The 14,907-nt window shown below is 43.9% G+C and overlaps 1 protein-coding gene and 1 long non-coding RNA gene across 2 annotated transcripts in view; one reads left to right on the top strand and one right to left on the bottom strand.

Moving 5' to 3' along the window:
* Positions 1 to 3,041: 3,041 nt before the first annotated feature.
* Positions 3,042 to 6,227, bottom strand: LOC115088048. Its single transcript, XR_003855697.1, has 4 exons — positions 5,474 to 6,227; positions 4,723 to 4,911; positions 4,564 to 4,624; positions 3,042 to 4,420 (listed from the first exon to the last, which is right to left on the bottom strand). It is a non-coding gene; the product is annotated as an uncharacterized LOC115088048 (long non-coding RNA).
* A 121-nt stretch (positions 6,228 to 6,348) lies between these two features.
* The window catches only part of DDX1 (DEAD-box helicase 1), a 175,981-nt gene continuing 167,422 nt past the window's right edge, over positions 6,349 to 14,907 (top strand). The window contains exon 1 of the mRNA XM_029595927.1: positions 6,349 to 6,432. Within this exon, the coding sequence (XP_029451787.1) occupies positions 6,417 to 6,432 (16 nt within the window). The 5' untranslated portion in view covers positions 6,349 to 6,416. The remainder of the gene's footprint in view (positions 6,433 to 14,907) is intronic.

Genomic DNA, 14,907 nt, shown 5'->3' on the forward strand with positions numbered 1-14,907 from the left:
GCCGTACCCTGCTCAAGATACAGGAGCTGTATTGGTGGCCTACTATCAAAAAGGATACCTATTCCTACATGGCATCCTGCACCAATTGTGCTAAGAACAAACCTGCTTCTGGACAACCGTGGGATCAGATGCAACCATTGCCAGTTCCGGATTGGCCCTGGTCGCACATCGCTACTGACTTTGTAGTCGATTTACCTACTTCCGGAGGAATGAACACCATCTGGGTGACTGTGGATTGCTTTAGGAAGATGGTACACTTCGTGGTGCTCCCTGGCATACCCTCAGCCTTGGAGCTTGCAAAGCTCTTCATAACGCACATATTCCGCCTCCATGGCCTACCTTCACACATCATATCTGACCGTGCGTCTCAATTCACGGCACAATTCTGGAAGGCTTTGTGCAAGTTGCTTGACATCACTCTAGACTACACCTCAGCCTACCATCCGCAGTCGAATGGCCAGACGGAACGGATGAATCGTACAATGAAGCAGTTTATACGAGCCTATGTCTCATTCCAACAAAATAACTGGGCCAAATTGCTTCCATGGGCTGAATTCGCCATCAACTCTCATCCAGCAACATCTCCTGGAAAGTCACCATTTGAGGTGGTTTTTTGGACGTCCTCCAACACCGCCACTTCCACTGAAGCTCTCAGGGACGTCCCAGCAGCTCAATCTACTGCTGATGATATCCATAAATTGTGGGTTCAGACAAAAGACATGCTAATCAAAGCGAGTGATCGTGCCAAGAAGTACTACAACGCGCACCATGCGCAAGCTCCAGTCTTCAAGCCAGGAGATAAGGTCTGGTCGTCTTCCAAGCACCTCAGACTGAAACTAGCCTCCTCTCGGTTTGCTCCTCACTACGTGGGACCATTCCCAGTCCTTCAACGTATTGGCCAAGTTACCTATCGTCTGAAGCTACCACCTGGGCTCCACATCCATAATGCCTTCCATGTTTCTCTCCTGAAACCACTCATACTCAGCGAATTTTCTTCCAAGACTCAAGATCTACCTGTCATCAATGCAGAAGACGACTTAGAATACAAAGTTGAAGAAGTCCTGAACATTCGTAAAAGAGGCAAGACTTTTGAATTCCTTCTAAAATGGGAAGGTTTCGGCCCCGAAGAAAACTCTTGGGAGCCTCAGACCAATATCTTGGACAAAGAGATGGTTCGTCAGTTCCACCTCACGCGTCCTTCAAAACCTAAGCCTGGTACCCAAAGAGAAAATCGCCCTTTGAAGGGGGGTACTGTTGTGTCTGTCGGCACCCGACGCCCTCTCTCTGCCCTCCTTACCTCTTTGGCGCCTCCCTCTTCGCCTGCGGGAAGATTGGTTGCTGCGGCGTCCTTCTGCCGAAGTCCTCCGGCGTCCCCAGACCGGCTAGACGCTGCAGCCCGCCATGTTTCTTGGAGGCCTAGGGGCGCGCGCGCGGTGCGGCACCGACTGAAGTACCGGCGATGGCGCAAACATCAGGGGCGTCCCCCTGAGATGACATCACCCGCGACGGATATATAAGGTCTTAGAATTTGCTAACAGATTGAGTTAGCAAGGGTTCGGGTTACTCTACCTAAGCTACTCTGCCTCCTCAGACTTACCAGGGGTACCCGCTCCTTGGAGGCCTCGCTCTCTCCTTTTTATTATAAGAACAAGGGCCCCTCGAGGGCCCTTGTTCCCAGACTTACTCCGTATTCTCTTCTGCCTGGAAGTCATCACTGCCAATTACATCCTTGAGTTACCATCGCTCTCTCAGAGCTTTCCCTGGAACCAGGTACTCGCTCCTCGAGGGCCTATACATTCCAACTCCTGGGCTTCCATGAGACATTGTGTGAGTGTTACCATCAGGTTCTGTACATGAACTCTGCATGCCCTGCCTACTCACTATATTTCAATTTCTCTACAGCTCAGCCTCCAGGGATCGCTGTTCCAGTATCTGATGGACTACAGCCCAGCCGGGCATTCCTGCTCACTACTGCCACCTAAGGTGGTTCAGTATACTGTCTAATAAAAGAACTAGTTTGTGTCTGTCTCCTAACTCGGAGCCTGACCGGTGGTCCCTCTCGGGATCTTCCCCCGTGGGTGTGGTCATCTGCCACTGGTCCAAGGATCCACCCAAAACTCTCCTAAATAATAACAGCCGAGCAGCGACGTAGTCCTCCTTACACACTTTTTACAGGTATTACCGTCTGGATGTGTAGGCTTGGGAGGATGCAGCCTTCGTGCATACGGTGTTTGGACCGTGGGCAGTCTCCTGCCTTCTTTGGGAGTAGCTTGGTAACATCCCACTGGTCATGGATTAACCTGTTTGAATGCTGAGAAATGAGAAATTACTATTTACTTGATAATTTCCTTTTCTCTAGTGAAGACAGGTTAATCCACCTTCCCGCCCTTGGCTTCCAGTTTGTGGTTCTATTGTCCTCTTGAGTGGCTGTGTTTCCGGGGATAACTAAGTGACAGTTTCAGTCCCTAAATTAGTGATGTTACACTCTTTGTCTGAGCTCAGTATTTCCTGTTGGTTGAGTGCTTGAGTGTTTGTCTTTTACTGGTTATAATCAAGTATTGTTAGTTTGTCCATAGTTGGCTTTTGCAGAGAATTCTGGCGGGCTGATATCAGAACAGGGGTATACATACACCATGATGTCAGCTTTGCTCCATCTCCATCTGCTGGTAAAGGTGCATAACCCACTGGTCGTGGAATAACCTGTCTTCACTAGAGAAAAGGAAATTATCAGGTAAGTAATTTTTCATTAAGTCCTCACTATATATTAGCTATTACAATGAAAGGAACGCAAAGCAGCACAAAATTGGACATTCAAAGGGCTAGAATATAAGAAATAGGAGAATCCCTTCTTCAAAGAGCTTACAGTCTAAGAAGAGATAGGATGGACAAGACGTAGCTGTTTTGGTGGTTGGGAGAGGGCTACAGCAAGGGGGAGTATTTGAATATACAGTAAAGTAAGTTCAGAGAGACAGGTCTTCAGGTAAGAATATTACAACAGTGTTTTATTATAAGAAATACATAATCTTTAACGTGCACAGAATTGTACTCTACATTATAAAAATAAACTTTTGTACTCACACTGTACATTGTACAAACAAAATCATTATTTAAATAAGAACAAATCTGCCACTATGTTTATGTGTATATATATATATATATATATATATATACACGCACACATGTGTATATTTAATTAAATATACATTTGTATATACATACATGTTTTGCTTTGTATACATAGATATCTATATGTCTATATACATACATATAAATATATGTTTACACATGTAGATGTAGACATATACATAGATATGTTTTATAAATGAACTAAGAATTTGTGGTGGTTACAGAATTAAGTATTGCATTTCTGTCCCTATATGCAATAAATCCTATCTTTATTTTAGGATCCTGCACAATAGAGATTGTCTTTGCAAGTAAATTGTGTTTGCTACCTCTTTTGCCATTGAATAAAGCTTCTGTTTTCCCCTCTTGGCTCTAGCACTATAATGCCGATGGAGCATTGCTGGTTATGTTTTTTCTTTTCAAATATATTTAGAGCTTATGTGACAATCACATTAATTGATGAATCAATAGTATGCATACCCTCCAACTATAACTACTTATAAGGTACTGTACTAAATTCTAGGTTCTATACTTGAATGAGATCATTAAGCCCTTTAGGTCATATTTTATATTGGTAAATGTTTAATACATCTGGCTCCAGGTACCTCTTTTGGAAATTCTGTGGACGTTTAATAACCAACCTGAACATGTTTTGAAAGCATCAATAAAGGGCACATGTCAAGGCAAAAGAAGTCTTTTCGAATAGCTATCTCTGTTCCTTTTTAATTGTCCTCTAGAATGGTCCCTCTTCTGCTGTCCTATCAATGTGCTTAAAATGTATTTCTAAGATGTACTAGATAATATTAATGCATCTCAGCTGTTGCTGTCTTATCAAGCATTCTTTCTCTTCTGCTTGTTTAACTAAATGTATTTATGGGTTTCAAGTGCTGCATGTTGCATGTGCTGTAAATTTTTGGTTCTATATTTTTGTTCCTTATTATATCAAACTTTTTAAAACCTGGATTTTGAGTAATCAAGATACTAAACAGCATACCATCAAACATTCCACATGGCTATAAAATAGAATAAGGTGGGTTTTGAACCCTCTCTGTATTTTCAACTTTTTCTGAACAGCATATGTGGCAATACATAATACTAACTGTATTTGTACTATATGGAATTAAAAAACAGAAACTGGAAATGAAGCATCTGCCCTAAACTATAGTCATTTATAGGGTATAACATAGTACAGACAACAAACCAAATGTAAAAAATAAAGTGTTCTATAAAACAATGGTGCTGTCCCTTTTCATTTGATTTGTTGGCGTAAATCAAGTACATAAGCCTGACACACCACCTGAAAGAAAGAAAAACATATAATTAATTGTGTTGTAATGCAGACATCAAATAATGAAGTCATTATAAAAACAGATTGCACTAAGCATTGGACTGGCGAAAACTAGTCTGTACTCTGCTGAGAAGAAATGCTGCGATGCTGACCTACTCATTCATCGTCTCCATTGGTGTGATGGAGGATGAACTGCAGTGCACCTCCAGTTAACTGTGAAAGCAGAAAAGGAAACAGAAGTTCAAAGGTTAGCAAGGGAATCATTAATACATTTGGATCATCTTACAATCCTATACTACACTGCAACTTACAATCTCTTGGGATGCAACCACCCAAAATCTGCTGCCTTCATCTCGATACCGTCCATCTGGGTAAACCTGTAGTATCATAGGCATTGGTGTGTTTCTGATGTATGGCCTTGATGCATGTCGGGGCAGAGTTGGCTCCTGAAATGGCCCCTCAGTCTGCCATACCCGCAGCTGTACAATGGTTCCAGGTCCCTAGTAAAAACATAATGGTCAACCTTGCTGTATGTAGTATTCAGTTCACCTTTAACAAAAACATACCAAAATGGCCGAGGAGATGTGAAACACGATTCTTGTTCTAAGTCAAGTAGGTCGTTTTGGATTTTAAGAAATGCAGACCTACAGGTATCCTAAAATTATTTGATGTTAGAACAAAGTGTTGAAAGAAGAACGGAAAAGTAATGTTTCCGTTGGATATAAATCTTCCAAATTGTTTTCCATCTCCATTATACATACAAAGTCAAAAAAGGTTCGCAACTAGTGTGTAAAGATGACATTTTGGTTTGAATAATAGGAAAGAAAGAAAAGCAAATATACACAGTTCAGAATCCTGGAAAAACTAACGAGCACTTGATAGATGAGGGTCATTTTCTATTGAAGGTCTTATTTACTCAATGAAACACATAAGGTCAAATTAAGTTTTTGGCTAATCAAATAGAGGAAAAAATATATATTTTATTAAAAATGCTAATCTATTGTGCTTAAAAGGGTCACTTTATAGATATGGTGCAATAGCCTTGTGTACAATGGAGCTTACCTCAGTTAAGATGGCCTCCCAGGCCCTCCTGTTCTCATCCCTGTAGCACCATTGATGGTGGAACCACAGACGGGAAGGTAACACCGTTCCGCACCACTCCATTGGCTGCTGCTCTGACATTATCATTCAGGGACTGATTGGGACTATTGCACATGTGCAGTAAATTATAAAACTCAGTTTCACCATCTGGAGGAAAGTGTCTGCAAGTGCAATCTACTATTGTGAATTTTTTATTTGATGTACCACAGTATTATTAACTTATTTTAGGTTGTTGTACAGCAACCTGTGACAAGGCCGACAGGACATTATGTGTTTTCAATTTCCACATGTCAATACTGTTATCTGAGTCATGAGGGAATCTCACCAGGTGGGACTGTCTCACTCTTTCTTCACAAAATTGTTAGCAGACAGCAAAATTTGTTATATTTATCTTGTTCTCTTTCACTCTCCCACTCACATACCAGCCTCACTCGCTTATAACTTCACTAGCTGAAGGATTTATACTTGCTAACCCCTCAATCTGACCTGAAGTTTCTTAAAGGGCTCATTTCCAGGAAAGGAATGCATTTCCCAACTCAATATAGGATGTAAGTGCAGAAATGGCATCCTGGCCTCCCCCTAATCCACAGGTTTTCAATCCTGTATGCTTTTTGTTTAAACATAAAATTTGGGCTTGTAGTCTCTCAATTAATGTTGTGAAGGCAGAAGCTTTGCATGTTCCTATGGGGTGTATGCGAGCTCACTCACTCACAGCCGCTTCAGCCTTCATTTGCTTTGCTCTCAGTGGCTGAAACTAGTACTGATAGTGCGCAGGCGCGCTCCCCCCCTTCTTATCTTAGGGGTTGAAGAGCAGCCTTCTTCCCCGCTTGGAGAACTACATCCGGAGCATCACGGTCGCGCCTGCTTGCTGCTTCCGGTTAGGGAGCGCGAAAAGTGGGCAGACATGGCGGCTTTCGCAGGTAAGAGAAGGTCCGGTGTTGTAGTCACCCGCTGTACGCCGGGACCGGGAGTTCACAACGCCCTAGTCAGGGAATGGGAAAGAAAGGAACTACAGTCGTCCCTTCCTTTTCTCCTGCTGCCAAGCCACGGCAGCTGCTCCTCACGCGACTCCTCCCTTCAGTGTGTGCGTGGACACAGCGATTCGGGCTTGAGGTCCCGGGGAAGGGAAGCGGCGCTACGGCATGGCTTAGCTGAGGGGCATCGAACCGGGGGTTGGGGCTTTCTTGCGCTCAGCTGCGGCAGCTGAGTATAGTGTAGGTAGCGCGTGCAGCCCTCTCTGTACCTTATGTCATCGGGTGATGTCATTAGACGGCCGCTGACCTACGGTGTGATGTCAGCTGTAGAAGCCCCTCCTCCTGATCTACGTGTTCTCAGAGAGTGAAACAGCAATGCATAATATGTTGTGCAGGAGTGAATTGGAAAACCACAGAATGGTCTCTGCAGTCTTGCGCGAAGTGCTTAGATTTGTAACGGTGTTTCTTATCACCGGGAGAAAAAAAAATCTTTTTTTTGAGGATCAACAGTGTTTCCTCTTTGTTTTGAGCCAGAAAAACTAGAATAACATTGTGACCGATATTAAAGAATCCAATACTCTAGGGTAATTGGTGCAACTGCATTTATGCTGCCCTGTCACATTTTCAGTTTTGTTGGGAAAATTAAACGAATTCAGTCTTTGAAATAAACAGGTTTGATATATGTTAAATGGGACATCCTTAATGCTTTATCAACCAGTTAAACAAGTACTTTTAAAACGTGAATTTTAACACCATGGAGCACATGTGTGTGCATTTACTGGCTCAAGCACGTGGATGTGGTAATTTTATAACATATGCCTGTTAGAAAATCGTGTGCATGCATTTATTTTACAGTGATGTGGGCATGTGTGCGCAAATGCTGCCTCAATCATGTAAGGGGGGGGGGGGTGTCGATACACGTGCTGATGCAATTACCTGTTTCCTCAGTTCGTTCCCAGTTTGCTCCAGTAAAAGTGAGGACTTCCTAAACCCCCTACTTACAGGCCGATTCAGTAAAAGTCGTGGGAGAGCGGGCGAGCGCCTGCTCTCCCAGTGCGTGCACAGGCCACTCTCCTGTGTGCACGATTCAGTATTTAAATGAGGGCCCGCGGTAAAAAGAGGCGCTAGGGACACTAGCGCGTCCCTAGTGCCTCTCTTTTTTTGACAGGAGCGGCGGCTGTCAGCGAGTTTGACAGCCGATGCTCAATTTTGCCGGCGTCTATTCTCAAGCCCGCTGACAGCCACGGGTTCGGAAACCGGACACCAGCAAAATTCAGCGTCCGGTTTGCAACCCACGAGCCGCGGGCTGATTTTAAATTTTAAATTATTTTTTACTTTGGGACCTCTGACTTAATATTGCATAAAAAGAAAAGTAAAAACTGCTTTTCTGTGCACTTTCCTGGTGCCGGCAGAAATTAACGCCTACCTTTGGGTAGGCGCTAATTTCTGAAAGTAAAATGTGTGGCTTGGCTGCACATTTTACTTAGTGAATCGCGCAGGAATAACTAATAGGGCCATCAACATGCATTTTCATGTTGCGGGCGCTATTAGTTTCTGGGGGGGGGGGGGGGATTGGACGCGCTTTTTTGACACTCTATTACCCCTTACTGAATAAGAGGTAAAGCTAGCGCGTCTAAACACGGGTACTGTATCGGCCTGTTAACTCGCCTCCCTTTAAACCTATTAGCCCTGACCCTTAAAACCCTGCTGACTAGCCTAGTTTGTTTTTTTTTTTGTTTTGCGACTTACATGCTGCCATAGCAGAAGCAAAGTTATGCAGATAGGAACCCAGGTGTGTGCTGGTGTGCGTAAATACTTATGTGCTGGTTTCGTTCATATTTCCTGGAACAACCATGCCCCCACCCATGCTCCACTCAGACCATGCCTATGCCCTGCCCCTCTTATGAAAGATTTTCTTGCATACCGGGCGATGCATGCATACCCAGGTGCCTCTTAAAATACGAGCGGCATGTACTGGGTGGATAAACGCGCATATCTCCCCGATTTGGCGCGCGCAGGGCTTTTTAAAATTCACCTGTTAATGTTTATCATAATGATTTCTAGGCAGATAATGATTGTTAGGATTTTGACTTTTCTTCTTACATGGACATTTTGGTAAAATGGGATTATTAAAATTGCTGGTATTTAATGATTAAAGTGTTGCAGCAGCCACAACATGGAAGTAGATGTTACAGTTTTGCCTACTCTATTGACCCACTACAATTTTTTTATGCTTCATATTCATTGAATTTTAAATGGAAAAATGTCAAGCAGTGTAAATGATAGAAATATTTTCTAGTGTGTATATACATAGATATAAAATCCCACGCAGTTGAGTTGAGTGATTTGGCACTTACGTATGGTCAAACGAAAAAGTACACTCTCCAGTCAATGCATGATATCAGAAGCTGGATGACTGTTGAAAGTTTTTATTTAGAATCTATAAGTAGACGGTGACCTTTGTGGCAAAAGTGTGACCCTTAGGTCTGTAAGGATGCGATCTGTGACCTCTATCCAATTTGTCTTTTTAAGTAATAGGAGTTAAGAAAAGAAAGTATGCCTAGGTCAGAGTAGTTTCCAAAAACTGAATTCCCCCTACCCATTGGAAAGTTTTGGAAAAAGGATAACTCCATCTTTAATAAAATTGTAACATGCTACTGACCATGGAGTGCTGCACAACGGTCAGTCATTTACGTTATGGATAAGGGTTCAACACTGTATTCTGTGACCCTCTGGGATCTCCTATTCTTCTGCCGCTCTGAATAAAGGCCTGTAGTAACTCACTAGCTTTATTGGGCTGCTCAGGATTTCTTGTGGTATGGACGGATATCATCTTCATTTCTCTAACATAAAAGGAAGTTCATTCCTTCGGGTAGCTGCTTGAGCAACAGGTTCTGATCTTTTGTTCCTTTGCATCTGGCTGTTCCTGATTCTGACTACCAGTTGAGATCCAGCCTGATTTCTGACCTTGCTTCTGTCTGCTGCCTACCCTGATCCTTGCTTGTCTCCTGCTTCTGAAACTGACTCTGCTTGCCTCGACCTTGTCTGCCGGATCACATAAATATACGTGAAGTTCACAGTTAACAATATTGTCATCAACTGTTTTGAACAAGTAATTTTTAATATTACATAAAACATTTTTTTTCAACATATTTTTATTGGGTGACTAGCTCAAAATGAAAGTGTAACAAGTGAGAAATACAACACCAAATACATTGAGTCCACCCCAACCATTTTCCATGCTGTAACAAATTACAATGAAACTCCCCCCCCCCCCCACCCCAAGACCAGTAGAGAGCCCTCTATGACAAAGTATTGTTATAAAAAGAAGCTGATGAAGTCCAGTACACTCAAGTGATGCAGGCACACTTGTGGTCAAATTAGGGCTCATAAATAAGGAAGCCAGAGTATACGTCATTTTATAGGGTCCAGTGGCAGAATTCCTTACGGTAGGGGATAGCGTCTCGTAGTAACAGGCCCAAATTTCCCGGAAGGCTTGTTTTTTCCGAAGGGAAAAACGTTTATACATGGAGCCATATTCCAGTTGGTATAATTCGGTCAACCCAGAAGACCACATGACTTTTGTTGGAGGGTCCCCATCTAGCCTTTTCAATAATATACATTTTTTGGCTATGAGGCATGCCTTTGCTATGAAAAAGAGATTATCCATGTTAAAGCTCTGGTCTCCAATGTCATTATTCAGCAGGCAAAATGAGCAGGACCAACAAACTTCCGTCTGGAGGATAGTAGAGAGATGATGATCACGAATGGATTCCCAGAAGGCCTGAATAGCCGGGCATGCCCGGCTATTCAGGCCTTCTGGGAATTAGGGTGGCAGCAGAGCCTTCTGGGAATTAGGGTGGCAGCAGAGTCAGGACATTTGAGGCAAACTGCAGATGGTATCAGACCCATGTGATAAGCTCTAGCTGGTGAGATGACAGTACGGTGAAAAATCCGTTGTTGCAGTTCTCGTAGGCCCACGTTGCTAGTGATTGAAAAGATTAAACTATGAGTTTTTAAGCATATGTTCTTGCATGTCCTCTTGACAGTCTTGTGACCATCTCGCTGTGAGTCCCTGATAAATGCAGTACGATTGAGCAGCGGTATAGAAAGAGTACAAACGAGACAACGTCCCTTTATGCATTTGGAAACAAGACATTAAATCATCATATGTGGTGTTGCTCAGTTTCCCCCCTTCATTCCCCAGGGTAGCAAGAACCCCCGCCCATATGTAACCATACAGTAAAAACTGCTGAGGACGGAGGCCCCACAGGACTTGGCACTGGGTAAAAGAATAAGGTTGTCCAGTGCTGAGATCTAAAAAAGCTCCAAGAGGCCAGTTTTGAGCGAAGGAAAACTGATGGGGTGAGGGTAGTACTGATAAAGAGAGCAGTGAAACAGGAGATAAGCCTAGCAATTTTCGAGTAATTCTCCATACTTTCCTGACAGTGTCTACCATCGTAAAATGGATATGCATGGATTGAAAAGTGGCAGCAGAAACATGTAAGATGTAACATGGATCGTAGGGTTTACACATCGAGCATATCAAGTCAAATGCAGTGTATTCCGAGGAGGCAAAAATCCAATCTCCCAAGAATATTAGATTTGCCGCTAAGGCGTAAAGGTAAAAATTTGGGAGTCTATATCCCCCATGTGCCCTGGGAGCCATTAAAGTGGTATAGGAGAGTCGTGCCTTTTTATCTTTCCATAAAAATTTCCGCAGTGCAGTCTGGAGAATACGTCGATCTCTGGACCGCAAAAGAAAGGGCAACATTAAGAGTTTATATAATAAAAGGGGAGCAATGACCATTTTAACCAGAGCTATATGACCCTGCGTAGACAGAGGTAGAGACTGCCCCCCTTTCAATTTGGTTATCATTTTGATGATGGTAGGAGGTATATTAAGAGCGTACCACTGCTTTGGGTCAGGGTGTATAATAATACCCAAGTATTTAATAGTAGTCGCAGCCCATTTCACAGGGAATCTTTCCCAACTGTTTTTTAAATTACCCAAAATATCCAGGGCCTCAGTTTTGTCTAAATTTAATTTAAACCCAGACAAAGATTGATAGATCTGAAATATGCCCAGAGCTGCGGGAAGAGCCGTTTTGGCATTGGATAACAATAACAAAATATCATCAGCGAACAATAGAGTTAGATAAGAGCTTTTCCCCACTTGTATACCCGTTACCTTTGGAGTGGCTTTCAACTTACTAACCAGAGGTTCAACCGTTAGAATAAACAAGAGGGGGGATAGAGGGCACCCTTGTCAAGTGCCTCTCCGCAAAGTAAACTCTCCAGACAAATCCCCGTTGACCAGAATCCGTGCAGTAGGGTTGGAGTATAATAGCATAATATATTCATAGATTCTGCCCTCAATACCCATTTTGAGAAGTACTTGTTTGAGAAAAGGCCAAGCAACTCTGTCAAAGGCCTTCTCTGCATCACATGTGACTATCAGTGGCTCAGATACCTTAGACGCTGAGCAGATTTCCATGGCTGCCAGGACTTTGTGTATTCACCGTAGATCTCCTCCCCGCCACAAAACCCACCTGGTCCGGGGAAATCAATAGAGGCAAAAGAGGTTGTAGGCGGGTGGCCAAAATTTTTGTGTAGAATTTAATGTCTAGGTTTAGTAAAGAGATTGGCCTATAAGAGGAGGGTAACAAAGGATCCCTGCCCGCCTTAGGAAGGACAGCTATAGTGGCAGCTCTTAAAGTACTAGGCATTTTTTGGTTGTCAGTCATTTTTTCATAAAGGGCTTGTAACACCGGGCTGATCTCTGTTTTTAAGGTTTTATAAAACACAGAAGTCAATCCGTCTGGTCCAGGTGCCTTATGATTTGGAAGGGCCTGGATCGCCGCCGTCACTTCCTCCTCCGCTATGGGACATTGTAGTTTCTGAATTTGCATATCAGACAAGCGGGGCATTGATATCCCCCTCAGAAAGTCAGCAATATCTCCCTCGTTGACCGGGTCAGCTGAATACAATGATTTGTAATAATCAGAAAATATTTCCGCTATATTTCTAGAGCTGGTCTTAATTTCCCCTTACTGTTTTTTAGATTGGCAATGAATTTAGACGACTCTTGTGCTTTTAAGAGGCGAGCAAGAAGGCGCCCCGCTTTGTTGCCATGTTGAAAGAAATTGAATTGCCTAAAACGGAGCGTATGTGCCGCTCTGGTATGTAATAAATCATTAAGGGCAGTCTGTGTCTCGAAATTGGGTGCCAATTTTGGTGTCTCCTGGTGGGTATACTTGCCTTTTAAGGGCTCTGAGCCGTTTTTCCAAATCTATGATCTCCTTATCCAATTTTTTCTTTCTGAAACTGGAGTAACTAATTATATCCCCACGTAAGACACACTTCTCTGTTTCCCACAAAAGAATCGGTTGATCCATGTGCTGCGCATTAGATATAAAATCTTTCCATTTGCTTTTTTAAAAAATGGGAAAAGCAGGATCGTTAGTTAACGACGCTGGAATACGCCACTGTCCCCCTCTGGCGGGGCCTGCGGCTTGAAAGGTACCAGAGACAGGACAATGGTCAGATATCACCAGCGCTTCAATAGAGGACTTGGTAAATTTCGAAAAAAGTGATTCAGAAATGAGTAAATAGTCAATTCGAGATTGAGCTGGATGTGCTTTCGCTATGGGGCTGATTTTTAAAAAATACGCGAGCAAGGAATTTTGTTCGCTGGATTTTATAAGATACGCGCATAGCCGCGTGTATCTTATAAAATCTGGGGTCGGTGCGCGCAAGGGGGTGCATATTTGTGCAACCTGCGCGCGCCGAGCCCAGCGCGAGCTGCATGTTCCCTTCGAGGCCGCTCCGATTTCGGAGCGGCCTCGGAGGGAACTTTTCTTCGCCCTCCCCCCACCTTCCCCTACCTAACCCAGCCCCCCGGCCCTATCTAAACCCCCCCCCCTTTACCTTTGCGCGCGTCGCTGGCAGCCCCGCTCCGTCCTCCGGTCCCGGGGGCTGTTCCGGAGGCCTCGACCACGTCCCCGGGCCGGCGCCACGCCCCCTCCCGCCCCTTTTTGAAAGCCCCGGGGCTTTACGCGCGCCGGCGGCTTATGCAAAATAGGCGTGCGAGGCCGGATTTACGCGCGCGGCCCTTTTAAAATCCGCCCCTATGTGCGTAAATTCCCGCTCTCCCGGATGAAGCACACGCCAAAGATCCATCAATCCTAAGTGCTTGCAAAGAAAATTAGGACCCTTCCGCTCACTGCTCTGGTGTCCACTCCTGGAAGGTTGTCGATCCAGAACTGGATCTATTGCGAAATTAAAGTCGCCCCCAAGAATCATTGGACAATCCCCAAGTGCGGCAATGTGGGAGAGTAAAGTGGTGTAAAACGTGTGATCATAAACATTTGGGGCATAGATAGAAGCCAGTATGATCGGTGAACCCATCAACAGGCCCTTCACCAAAACATAGCGGCCCTGAGGGTCTTCCACACTTTCTTGTTTTACGAAGGAAACAGCCTGATGAATCATTATAGCCACGCCCCTGCTCTTCGAAGTCCCCATGGCATAATAGAGTTGTGCCACCCATTTTTTTTTTTTTGGAGCTTGAGAACTTCACGTGGAAGCATATGGGTTTCCTGCAAAAATATAACTTTAGCACGGAGTCTGTTCAAACGGGCAAAGACCTTCTCCCTTTTGATAGGTGTGCCCAAGCCCGCCACATTCCATGGTACCATATCAAAAGCCATTGAAATTTCCCATATTTACTTCCCGGAGAAGTATGTCATATATCTCACAAACCGAGTGTACTGTATCCTTGGAATGTGTAAACCACTGGTGCTTCTTTAAAACCAAGTAAAACTGAAAAAAAGGCTTGGACATTAACCATCGGTGATAGCTTATACACTTAGCACCCCATAGGCTCTCTATTTGCATCCCACCCTTCCCCCCTTCCCTCCACTTTACAAGACCCAGCATAAAGGGCCCTCCAATACCCCATCCCAAGAAGCTGAGACCGGATGCAGGAGAGAGAACACGTAGATGTACCCATGTGCTCGGCTGCCCCCCGAGCTCCCCCCTCGCAATAGATTTATATCAAAATAAAACTCAAAGGTAGAATTACCCCACCAGAAGTTCTAGCATGCACGTACATAGAGAACAATACCTTCGCGTCCACAAATATCAGCAATTTCGTAATTCAAAATAACTGGAAAAATACTGTGCCAGAATCTTCAAAAATTCAGTAGTTCCTGCTCTGAGCTTCAAAAAAGCAAAGAAAAAAAGAGAAAGCCAGCTGCTTTATTATTATATTATTAGATGTCCCATCCGCTGCAATTCTTATGAAAAATACTGCCAACCCAAAGGGATCAAGTAGTGGTTGATTGCGCTGGGACCGGAAGAGCTTGCACATAAGATCGAGCCTCATTCGCGGAATCGAACATTTTTGTTTGTCCTTGA

The sequence above is a fragment of the Rhinatrema bivittatum genome, chromosome 3, assembly GCF_901001135.1.
Source record: "Rhinatrema bivittatum chromosome 3, aRhiBiv1.1, whole genome shotgun sequence".
NCBI lineage: Eukaryota > Metazoa > Chordata > Amphibia > Gymnophiona > Rhinatrematidae > Rhinatrema > Rhinatrema bivittatum.